This window comes from Quercus suber, unplaced genomic scaffold, assembly GCF_002906115.3.
Source record: "Quercus suber isolate HL8 unplaced genomic scaffold, Cork oak 2.0 scaffold_172, whole genome shotgun sequence".
Classification (NCBI taxonomy): Eukaryota; Viridiplantae; Streptophyta; class Magnoliopsida; order Fagales; family Fagaceae; genus Quercus; species Quercus suber.
The window spans coordinates 1190597-1201917 of NW_027069632.1; the positions used below are offsets into that span (position 1 = coordinate 1190597).

At 36.1% G+C, this 11321-nt stretch overlaps 1 protein-coding gene across 4 annotated transcripts; it reads left to right on the forward strand.

Annotated features, from left to right (window-relative positions):
* The first annotated feature begins 2953 nt into the window (after positions 1-2953).
* Positions 2954-11097, forward strand: LOC112009245 (phenylalanine--tRNA ligase, chloroplastic/mitochondrial). Of its 4 annotated transcripts, XM_065778072.1 has the most exons (12): positions 2960-3128; positions 3257-3590; positions 4427-4617; positions 5313-5519; positions 5619-5736; positions 6109-6185; positions 6341-6520; positions 6704-6748; positions 7304-7408; positions 10278-10391; positions 10496-10577; positions 10668-11097. In XM_065778072.1, exons 2-11 carry the CDS (start codon positions 3371-3373, stop codon positions 10544-10546), a joined length of 1308 nt encoding a protein of 435 aa, XP_065634144.1. In that variant the 5' UTR covers positions 2960-3128; positions 3257-3370; the 3' UTR covers positions 10547-10577; positions 10668-11097. The 4 variants fall into 4 exon arrangements, 2 of the variants coding, with proteins under 2 accessions (XP_065634145.1, XP_065634144.1); XM_065778073.1 differs by lacking the exons at positions 10496-10577; positions 10668-11097 and adding an exon at positions 9790-9897 and having other exon boundaries at positions 2954-3590; positions 10278-10389; XR_010630691.1 differs by lacking the exons at positions 10496-10577; positions 10668-11097 and adding an exon at positions 8698-8846 and having other exon boundaries at positions 2955-3590; positions 10278-10390.
* Positions 11098-11321: the final 224 nt, after the last annotated feature.

Consider the following 11321-nt stretch of genomic DNA (forward strand, 5'->3'; position numbering starts at 1 on the left):
TTTGTTTCTCTCCACATTAAATACCCCAACACATGTTTATTTAAAATTCTTGCAAATTGACATTTTTATATGATATATTGTTTCCCCAAGAGACCAGTTTTTACCGGGCAAGATGGGTGCCTAATCCCTTCCTATTTTGTAAATTAGCCTCCAAACCAGGATCAAGGGTTCTAGACTAGACTCCTGTCCATGTAAATTTTACTTCTTTTTAGAACTTAACTAGGAAACAAAGCAATGTAATTAATNTTCTACAAAAGCAACTATTGGAATTACGACCTCACCTTCTCTCCTCCTAAGGTACCACTCTCCTTCTTCGCAGTACTTCAAATTTACATTATTGGGTATTCTATAGTCAACAATGAATTGGTTCATCATCTCGTCGGACTCGACCAACTTCTTAAACTTACCCATTCCCCAAAGACAACTAAAAGCTCTAAAAAAGAAAAGGAAGAGTGAAATCAAGGAAATTTGGGGTCACTAGAAAAAGAAAACTTACAGAGGTATGACGATACTCTTCAGATAGTGTGCCAGTCGAACCAAGTTCAAACTATATGCATCAATAATGATAAGCGCGAAAATGATGAAATCAGGCAAGTCAAACAGGTATTTATACTCTCCCTTAATTTCCCCAAATGAAACCGCTTGTTCATAAAGGCAGAAGATCATGCCGCTGAAAGTGGGAAACGTGGTGCCGCCAAAAATTTAATGTGGGCACCCATTAATTCTCGAAACGCTAAAAACGCGCATCGGGCAGTCAAGAAGCCCCCAGTATCAGCATAAACTAAAGTGAGGCCATTCGTCCAGTGGATCCGCATGTATCAAAACGCTCCTCCTCGTTCGAGGGAACGTGCAGCAGAGTTTTGAGGGGCTATTGTGGGGTCCGTGGGCCTGATAGCCTCGGCCCATCATATAGCGGGCCCAAGGCCCATGCCGAGGAGATCAAGCTATTTCTGAGGAGAAGGGGGGGAAGCCTATTCTCCTGGATCCACGCCGAGGATACCTTGTCCTCGGCCTGACAAAGATGATTTTGGGGAGAGGTTAACCTCAAAGTAAGCTGTCACTATCGCATTGAATGCACTCAACCAACCCTCCTGGCCGCATTAATGGGGAGGTAACCCCTTGGCAGGATAACGTTGGTTAGAGTGAGCCACTTGAGTGCCGATAAGGCCTCTGATGGGACGGACAACCAGAAGAAAAGCGAATAGGCGATTAACAGATGGAAGCAGGAGATAGGAAGATGAAAACTATAAAAGAAGAGTTAGTAAAGCCAAGAAGAAAGAGGGGGAAAAAAGAAAGGAGAAGGAGAACCTTGAGGCCTCCTCGGCCACAGGCCAAGGAGCATTCCCCTATTTGTAAGGAAACACTTAGCCCCTTTTTATAAAAAAGGTTTGTGCATGGTGATCGACGGCCAGTACCTAAGCCTGTCAACCCACTCTCTATAAATTTATTGTTTGGGCTTATTGGGCTGAAACCCAACACTCAATTCAAATTGGATTGAGTCCTTACAATTATTATTTATTAGCTAATCAATCATCTAAGCACAACTATTTAGTCGGAAGTTGACATTTAGTGGTATTTGTTTCCCTAGTTTGGACCTAGTACATTATCATCATTAAATGTAAATTTAAATTTGTTATAAAATTTATTCATTTCAATTATAAATAGCAGCAATCTCTAGCTACAAACCATCTAGAACTCTTAAAAAAATTATTTGAGAAAATATTCAATCACTCATTAAAAACTTCCTAATAGAAATGTCAACTTAAATTTGAATTTAAAGGCTTAATTTTAATGAAAAATCTTATTTTTAGTCACCTTGTTAAATCGTCTGCATTTTCCAAATTGATTTTCAGGATTTAAATTTAAAATCCAAACATTAAGAGCCTATTTGGTACACATGTTCAAACACATATTTTCAGTTTTTAAACAATATTACACGTATTTTTACATACTTTTTCACCCACACATATTTCTACAAAACTGAAAATTGTTATTTAAACACACCTAACGGGCTATAACTGACGCGATTCTATTTGGAATCACAAAATAAAAATTACCATTTTTAGACTTTGCACGTGTCAACATTTTAAAATTACCATTATTAGACAAGTGGTACACCGTACACATAAATTCAAAAAGAATGTGAGTTACATTTTACAAAAAAAAAAAAAAAAGGACCTGTAGAACCGACCCAAGACCCAGCCCGGAACAGCCCCTGTGAATTCTGGTGAGCAATTTTTTGGGCCACTTTTATCGGGCCGGTTTTGGGTCAGGACTAAACCCGACCCGAACCGAACCGAACCTCTCTCAGTCCAAGCTGCGCAGGTGACACATCTATGGGTTTTCAAACGCGGCTCCGGCTCCCCTCCCGTTAAAACCCCTCCAATTTTCTCCATTTTTTATTTTGATAAATGACACCTGGCAAGAAAAAGGATCCAACGGTTAAAAATAAATCTCATCTTCATTGCCTCTATCATTTCTCGTTTTTTCTGTAACATTACCGGCCGTACGAGAGAACCCCAATGGTTAAAAAAAAAAAAAAAAAAGCCAAGTCCTCTTCTCAGTTGTCAGTTCTCACAATTTTTTTTTTTTTTTTTTTTGGGTGGGAGGGCAAAACAAAACTGCACCGCAATATGAGTTACACTTGACACCCTTTCAAATATTTTTTTATAAACCTTAACCCAAAAAAAAAAACGACCCGTAGAGCCGACCCAAGACCCAGCCCCCGTGAATTCTGGTGAACAGTTTTTTGGGCCACTATTATCGGCCGGTTTTGGGTCAGGAATAAACCCGACCCGAACTGTCCCACTCTTAGACCTAGCTGGTCCGGCTCCCCTCCTGTTAAAACCCCTCCAATTTTCTCCAGTTTTAATTTTGATAAATGACACCTGGCAAGTAAAAGGATCCAACGGTTAAAAATAAATCTCATCTTCTTTACCTCTATCCTTCTCTTGCTTTTTTCTGCAACATCACCGGCAGTACGAGAGAAGCCCAGGCAATCTTCTCAGTTCTCACAATACCGCCTCCGCCAGAGCATGAGAAAATCTCATTAAGGTCACCAATGCCATAAACCACGAATTTTCAAATCTCATTGCACAGAGTGCTAAGAAGAAGAAGAAGAAGAATTGGTAACCATAAGGCTGTAATGGCGAAACCCATTACTTCCAATATAAAATTCAATACAAAAGGGCCTCTGTGACTTGCTAGCTTGTTGACTTGCTTTCGTTTTTTAACCGTTGGATCATTTGCTTGCCAGGTGTCATTTATCGAAATAAAAACTGGAGAAAAAAAATGGTGGGGGTTTAAGCGGAGATAAGAATATCATTCTCAACGCAAACAGAGCCCTTTCTTTTCTGTAAAAAAAAAAAAGATGGCTATCTCACTCGCTCACGCCACTCTCTTCTCCAGAACCTCACTCTTTCTCTCTAGAAATAGCAGAAGCCTCACCTTCTGCATTCCTTTCTCTACTTCTTCTTCTTCTGCTGCTGCTGCTTCTTCTTCTCTTCCTTCTGATAAGCTTCACCGCAACAAATGGAGGTCACCGGTGGCCTCTGTGCTCGAACTTGGCGGAGTCAAGATTGGTCGAGAAGGTAACTTGGATACCCAATTGAAATTTTTTTCTTAATTTTATCATCTGGGTTGGTCCCCTTTTTTTCCTGTTTAGTTGTAATACTGTTTTGAATTGCCGTGTCACTGAAATTATTGTAGCTATTTTTGCATTCCAACAATTGGGTTGGTCCAAAAATTTGAACTTGTTTGCTTAAATTATGATGGGTATTTTTTGCATTTGCAATTTCTGTACTGGTTGGTCTGGTTTCTGGGTTCTGTTGTGCTTTCTCATTATGCTGTATTTTTTTATTTATGTACTTTGTGAGCAATTTTACTACCTGGGTTGGTTTTATTTTCATCTTTTTTTACTGTTATGGGATTGACATTGGCCATTGCAGTCTGGGGCATTGAATTTTTCTAGTTTTGTTGTTCCTTACTGTTGTCAATATCCATGAATTTAAGAGTCATTACCGGGTTTGCTGAGTTTCTTTATTTGCTTTCCTGTTTAGTATTTGCAATTTGGGGTTTGTAAAGACACTCAAGAACATTGTACCCATAAAAATTTCAAATACGAAATTCTGTGACTGTTGTGTTAGTTTGAGTTTTTGAGAGACTGGATTTCTGTGGATTGCTTGCCTGGTTAACAATATTGGAAATGCAAGTTCTTCAAAAATTAGACTTCAATTTTAAATCATTTTATCTGTTATACTGTGCCGGGCTTTCGTTTCTAGGATTGTGGGGCATATTTAATCGCCTGACAACCAATTCCTGAGTGCAAACAAGTTCAAACCTATTAAATTTTAACGTCAGTATACTGTTTCAGTTATCTATGCCTATATACAACATAGTTTCATATATTGGGATAATGGATTTGTAGATGTGATGAGGGATGACCCTACAAACAATGTCCCGGATACAATCTTCTCAAAACTTGGAATGCAACTTCATAGGAGGGATCAGCACCCGATTGGGATTCTGAAGAATGCTATATATGAGTACTTTGACACCAGTTATCCTAACAAGTTTGATAAATTCGATGATCTCTGTCCAATTGTAACCGTGAAACAGGTATTGGTGCAAGTTTGTATCATTATTCTTGACAAATTGCATGTTCATGTCCTTATGATGCCTTTCTCTCTCTTTAACTAGTTTTGCTCATATGATGGCTAGATGTATTTGTTGCACATGCAACTATTTATTGTCATGGTAAATTATATAGTTTGTATGCCACTTGTGTTAGACAAGGATGAAATTATTTTCTAAACTTCTAATAGCCCTCAAGGTTGGATTTATGGTTTCCAAAAGCATACCATAACATTCAAAATGAAGCTCTTGATCACATGGTCAAATTTAAAGTCAGCTTTATTAACTATAGAAATAATCTAAGATTATTTTACTAACATTGACTACATAATTACACAGCCATCTCTGTTCTATCTTAATATTTGGTAGAATCAGCAGAACTTAAATTTTCAGTGGAAGCCATTCAAATTCTAGGATTTGAAATTTCTAAATTCTGATTTCATTTTTTTTATTTTATTGTATATAATTATTTTGTTTGTTATCATGACTGCATCTTCTTTGCATGTTTTATGCTTTGCCTCTCTCTCTCACTTCATATCTTTACTAAGACTACAATTACAGATACATGTTTATTGTGAGTATTTTGAATTGTTTTGCACTTTCCCCTTTGTTTTGTCTATTTTTGTAATTGTAAGTACTTATAATAAAAAAAATTGTAATTGTAAGTGTACTTCTTGCAGAATTTTGATGATGTCTTGGTTCCTGCTGATCATGTAAGCAGGAGTTATAATGATACATACTATATTGATGCTCAAACTGTTTTGAGGTGTCATACAAGTGCTCATCAGGCGGAGTTATTGAGAAGAGGACACACTCATTTTCTTGTTACAGGAGATGTATACCGCAGGGATTCCATAGACTCGACTCATTACCCTGTGTTTCATCAGGTTTCTCCTCTGATTCTAACAAACAGAATTATATCTTGATTACCTTCTTGAAGTTTCTTCTTTCATTTTGTTTGATGAATCTGTTTCATTAATATATAGATGGAAGGTGTACGTGTGTTTTCACCAGATGATTGGGAGGCATCTGGTGTAGATGCCACATCTCATGCAGCTGAGGACTTGAAGAAATGTCTTGAGGGCTTGGCAAATCACCTATTTGGTAAACTTAGAACCAAAACCTTGCTGAGCAAATGCACTCTAGTAACCAGAAAATATTCTGAGTTGTGGAAATGTTGAATGAACTTGTCAGGAAAAAGCTGTAAATTTTAGGTGGGAAAAAAAAAAGCATTAATTTACTTTTGGGAGCTAAATTAAGATGATACAGGGAAACTGAAAGGTGGGGACTATTTTGCATTCCCAAAAGAACAGAATACAGATCACCTAATATGGTTTTATTAGTTTTAATTTATTAAAATTCTATTATTTTTCATGGTCTTGTTCTTAGGCTTTTTTTTCTGCTTACTTTCTCAAATATGGATATATATATATATATATATGAATGGTATGACTTTAAATTTGCTAAAATTATCAGGTGCTGTGGAAATGCGCTGGATTGATACTTATTTTCCATTCACCAATCCATCATTTGAACTTGAGATATATTTTCAGGTGGCCATTTATCTTGTTATATATATGTAGCGTTGCATGTATACATAATACCTTTCTTCAACCTTATACTGCCTTCTATGAAAAACTCTGCTCATTTCCTTTTTTCATTTGAAGCTGCATGTAATTCATTATTTCAATGCCCAATATGATGTCAGGAGAAATGGTTGGAGGTTCTGGGTTGTGGTGTGACAGAGCAAGAAATATTAAAGAGAAGTGGCAAAACGAATAATGTTGCCTGGGCATTTGGTCTTGGATTAGAGCGGTTAGCAATGGTTCTTTTTGACATACCAGATATTCGGCTTTTCTGGTCAAACGATGAGCGATTTACCTCACAGGTCATTCCTGAGTTTATCAAGTGATAATTCTTTATTATTTTCTTCTCCTCTGCTGGACTATTTGTGTGTGAAATTGAGTCTTCTTTAGAATTTGAATTATTGTTATGCCAAAATTTACATCCTTGGTTTCATCACATAATCTAGTGGACCTGAATATCTGATCTACAGTGTTTTGTATAACAGTTTTCCAAGGGTCAGCTGGGAGTCAAATTCAAGCCATTTTCAAAGGTATTATTAACATTTTCTGCCTTCTAAAATATAAGTAAAATTTTTCCATAGAAATTTCATTGTTGTAAAGGAATGATGTTGCACTATGTATTTTTATGTTGTTATGCCTTGTACATTTTGTTTATAAAATTCTTTCTTTGAATAAATTTAACTTATTTACATGACAAAAGAACCAAAAGAAAACCCTTTGTTACAAGGTTTTGTTTTGTTTTGTTTTTTTGTTTTTATCTTTTAAGGATTGGTATGTGCCCCCTTTTTTTATGATTATCTTCACATAATGGGCTTCTCAGCCTTCTTTATATACATAATAAAATTTTATTTATCATGTGGGGCAGTGTTTGTTGCACACCTGTGTGTCTGTACGCACAGGTGTGCAAACAATTGAAAACGTGAGTTGAAGCCACAATTTCAAGTTTGAAATAGTGTCTTCATCTCATGACTTCAGTTGTTGCACACCTGTGTGTCCGTACACACTGATGTGCAACAAGTTTTACCCTATCTCACACAAGTTGTAAATGCTTGTTTGAAATTTGAAATTATGGTATTGTGTTGCAGTATCCTCCTTGTTACAAAGATATAAGTTTTTGGATCAATGAATCATTCACTGAAAACAACTTATGTGAAGTTGTGAGAGGAATTGCTGGAGATCTTGCTGAGGAGGTATGTTTTTAAATGTTATTCCCAACAGATGCTTTGTTGAACAGTTAACTTTTTTAATCATTCACTAGATTGACCTATTTATTCCTGTACTCTGTTATATATAGTAACTTTATGCATTGTGATTTGCCGATTGAGGGGAGGGTGTGCCTGGAGGCCCTGGACATTTAGTGGAAATGAATACATTTAATTAAGTGTTTCTTTTTCTGATCTTTATATATAAGTTATGTTGCAGAAATAAACTGCTTTTGATTTTATGTATCAATATCATTGTTTACAATCAATTTTATATATATATTTTTTACCTTATTGCTCCCTTATAAGCAACAGATTTGTGCATTAGTATGTTGTGAACGACAAAATAAAAATATGTGCATCTAATCATGCTTAGACTATGTCAACTAGTAGAAAGGGTCATCAAGTGATTTCGAAGACTGAGGTAATGATTATGCTTGATGTGATCTGAAGCTTGGTTCTGAACTTTTCTGGTTGTATGTCAATCGTGTTTTCATCATCATCGTTGTTCTAAGCTTCTTGTTGTTGTTGTTGTTGTTGTTGTTGTTTGCTTGGTAGAATTTACTGAGATACTCCAGGGCATATGAACTGAGTTCTGACAGTGGCCATCACCATATATTTATGGGGGCTGGAGGTGTCATTTGGCACTTTTTTAACTTCCAAGAAATGATTCACCTTTCTCATACCTTTAGGCAGTTCTATAAAGTTCTTCCTTGGGTCAGTAGGCTTCAGTACTCAACTTTTGGCAGCATGGAGTGGTTGAATAAATCTCTAGCAGCTTTGTTTAGGGTTTTTAATTAGTCACTAACACTGGCAAATGTTTGTTTGGTAGATGGTGAGAAGTTCAGCAAGGTATGTTGTCAGTGCATTGCAAGTCCCTTTGTCATTATTGCTACTTAATAAATCATTTTATGCATGTGAAGGATTTGAGAGTGATTGCTGGAAATAGATTAGAGAATATCTTTCATGGTTACCTATGTGAGGTTTGTCTTTCTTACCAATGAAGACTTTTGGACCTGATATCGTTCATCTAAAGGCACTTTAAGAAATTTATCTTCTCTTTCCTATCTTTCATTAATGCTAACAGCTAATACTTAATTTGAGGGGGAATATTTGATCTATGGGCTCCAGCGTGGTTAAAATAGGTAACCTACCTAAAATTGGTGAGAAAGTATTTAGGTCAAAACAAATCATATAGGATCGAATTGAAGGATTGTAAGATTTTATAGACTATTATTGGGATTTAACTTGGACAATTTGCTGATGATACTTCATAGGGATAAGTAAGAGGACATTTCTCTCAGATGAACCTTACTACGTTTTGAAGCAATTTCGGGCTTAAAATTGAAATTTTGCTAAGAGCGAACTGGTTCCAGTTGAGGAGGTGCAGGCTGTGGTAGAGCTAACACATGTAGTTGGTTGTAAGGTCAGTAAATTTATTGCTTTACGTTTTCTTCTTAGGCTCTGCCTCTTGGTATGCATTATGAGTAAATTTCCATGAGATGTGTTATTGGAGAAGACAGAAAGAAGGTTGGTGGGATATAAAGAAAATTGTACCTTTCTAAAGGAAATTATGAGTGCTCTTTCCTGTCTACCAACCTATTATGTCAATATTTACCATGCTTGTAAGTGTTACTAGTAGGCTTGAGAAATTACAAAGAGAAATTTTAAGGGGCCTTAGGAAATAAAGTACCTTTTTGTAAATTGGGAGACTGTTTGTTCTCCATTTAGGAAAGCTTGGTGTTTTTATCAGCTTTATTGAAAATGGTTATGGAAAAAAAAATGCTATGAAGAGGGATCTTCTTTGTGGAATGGTGGTAGGGGCTGAATACAGGGAGTGTATAATTAGGGATCTTATTGCAGTTGCTTTGAGGGTTTTTCTTCATTTTGGGATTTATTTGGTAATAACGGAGTGGGTGGTGGGTTTATTGTGGTGTATGAAAAATCGTTTTTTAGTAGGCATGGAAGTAGCATCTTTTGGATTGGTAAGTCTGTAAGAGGGATCCAGATCCAACAATCTAAACTGTGATTCTGTTGGGATTTTTATTATCTAAGTTGTTCCATAGGATCATAAAATTGTAGGATTTAAAGATCTAACTATGATCAGCAGAGTAAAAGCATAGTCCCTTCATATTTGACTCAAAGGATACTCCCATCATCCTGGAAGCAATGTCCTATGCCATTTTTCATTCCGTCCCAAAATCTTTCTGAAAGTATATAGCATCTTTCTGTTATTTCTCATTTTGAGTTAAAGCAATGGGTCGCATTGTAGAATAATTAGAGCTGAATATTTACATCTCAAGTGCAGTTCCCTTTCAATGTGGAGATTTTTTGTAAAGAACTTCATGCTTGATTTAACATGTTTGCAGGCACATGTACATACTATGGATGTTTTTGTTTCTTCTCAAGCATGTTACAGCTATACATATTCATAGCTGCTGCACTTTTAGTGTCATCACCTTCTATAACAAGAATGGGTAATTCTCAATTCTTAATTTTCATTATTGGAGGTGAGCCATGCCAGTTCTACAAGCCCCCAAATAACAACTGCAAATACCTTAAAAGTCTTGCTAAGGTTCTTTGAGCTGATCCATGTTGAATGGTTGACCATGAAAGTGTCAGCAGGATCATGGGCAGTTAAAGATTATTTTGTGTATGGTATTCTATGTCCTACTTTTTGAAATTGCTAAATATCATGATTTCATTAGACTTTCAACCTTGTTATCAAATGATACTTCAGAACCTGACTTAAGTTTGGTCTCTTAAGGAGGCAATCCTATATCTCACCAATGTCTTCTCACCCAAAACTGAATTTTGCCTATGATGCTAGTTTAAAATTGAACTTTGTGACTCGTAGGTGCTACTGATAGACAATTTCACCAACAAGAAGGGAATGACCAGTCATTGTTATAGGATTGCATATCGATCGATGGAACGTTCACTCACAGATGACGAAATTAATGAGTTGCAGGTATTTCATTTAATAAGATTTTGCTGACTTTTCATTTTGTTGAGTATGTTTTTGGTGAAGATGATTATTCATTTCAAATTTGTTTCTTTAATTGTGGTATGCAGTGGAATGTAAGAGAGCAGGTGCAGAGCAAGCTGAATGTTGTTCTTCGATGAGGGTTTCTGGTGCAGTCCGCTATTATTTCATGTAAAGTTCTCTGTACTATATTGTTAATTTACAGTTTTTATTTTGTTTACTGTGTTTTTAAGTTTTTATTTTATTTTATTTGATACACAGTTCAAAGCCAGTAAAGACAGGGAAAAGCACCCCCAAGATTGAAGGGGACAGATAAAATTTCTGAACGATAAGTTGATCAAACAGTTGTGTCTTGTAGTATCTTTGATCTTTATGGTTCTATATGCTCTTTGATTAGTTTGATAGCAATCACATATTCCAAGAAAAAGCACTAGTCCAAATTTTACCACAGGAGATTTTGCATGACCTCTATAAACTTCCATGCAAGGTTACAAATTTGTGTTAATGAACCAACACAGTAGTAGTAATTTCCCAACTTTTAACTGGATATGGGCTTTACTAATCCATAGCTCAGATCAGACTGATTTTAGGCTTGATAGTATGAGCTATGGATTTCTGACTTTTGTTATTAAACTGGGTCTGATTACATTATGTATCATGTGCCTTAATACATTTGAATCCGTGCATTCCAGATATTGGCTACCATAAAGATTTCACTTGTGATATTATGCCTTGGACAAGAGATACTGTAAGAAATTGATTTAATAATTGGGGTTGACGTGATAATATATGGAAATTTTGGTCATTATTGTGCTTCTCCTACTTTATAGGAGTTGGTATAGCTTGTAGCCGATACATACATATTATCCCTTCCTCTCATATGGAGTGGGTTACATGCATCCTTTTTCCTACTAC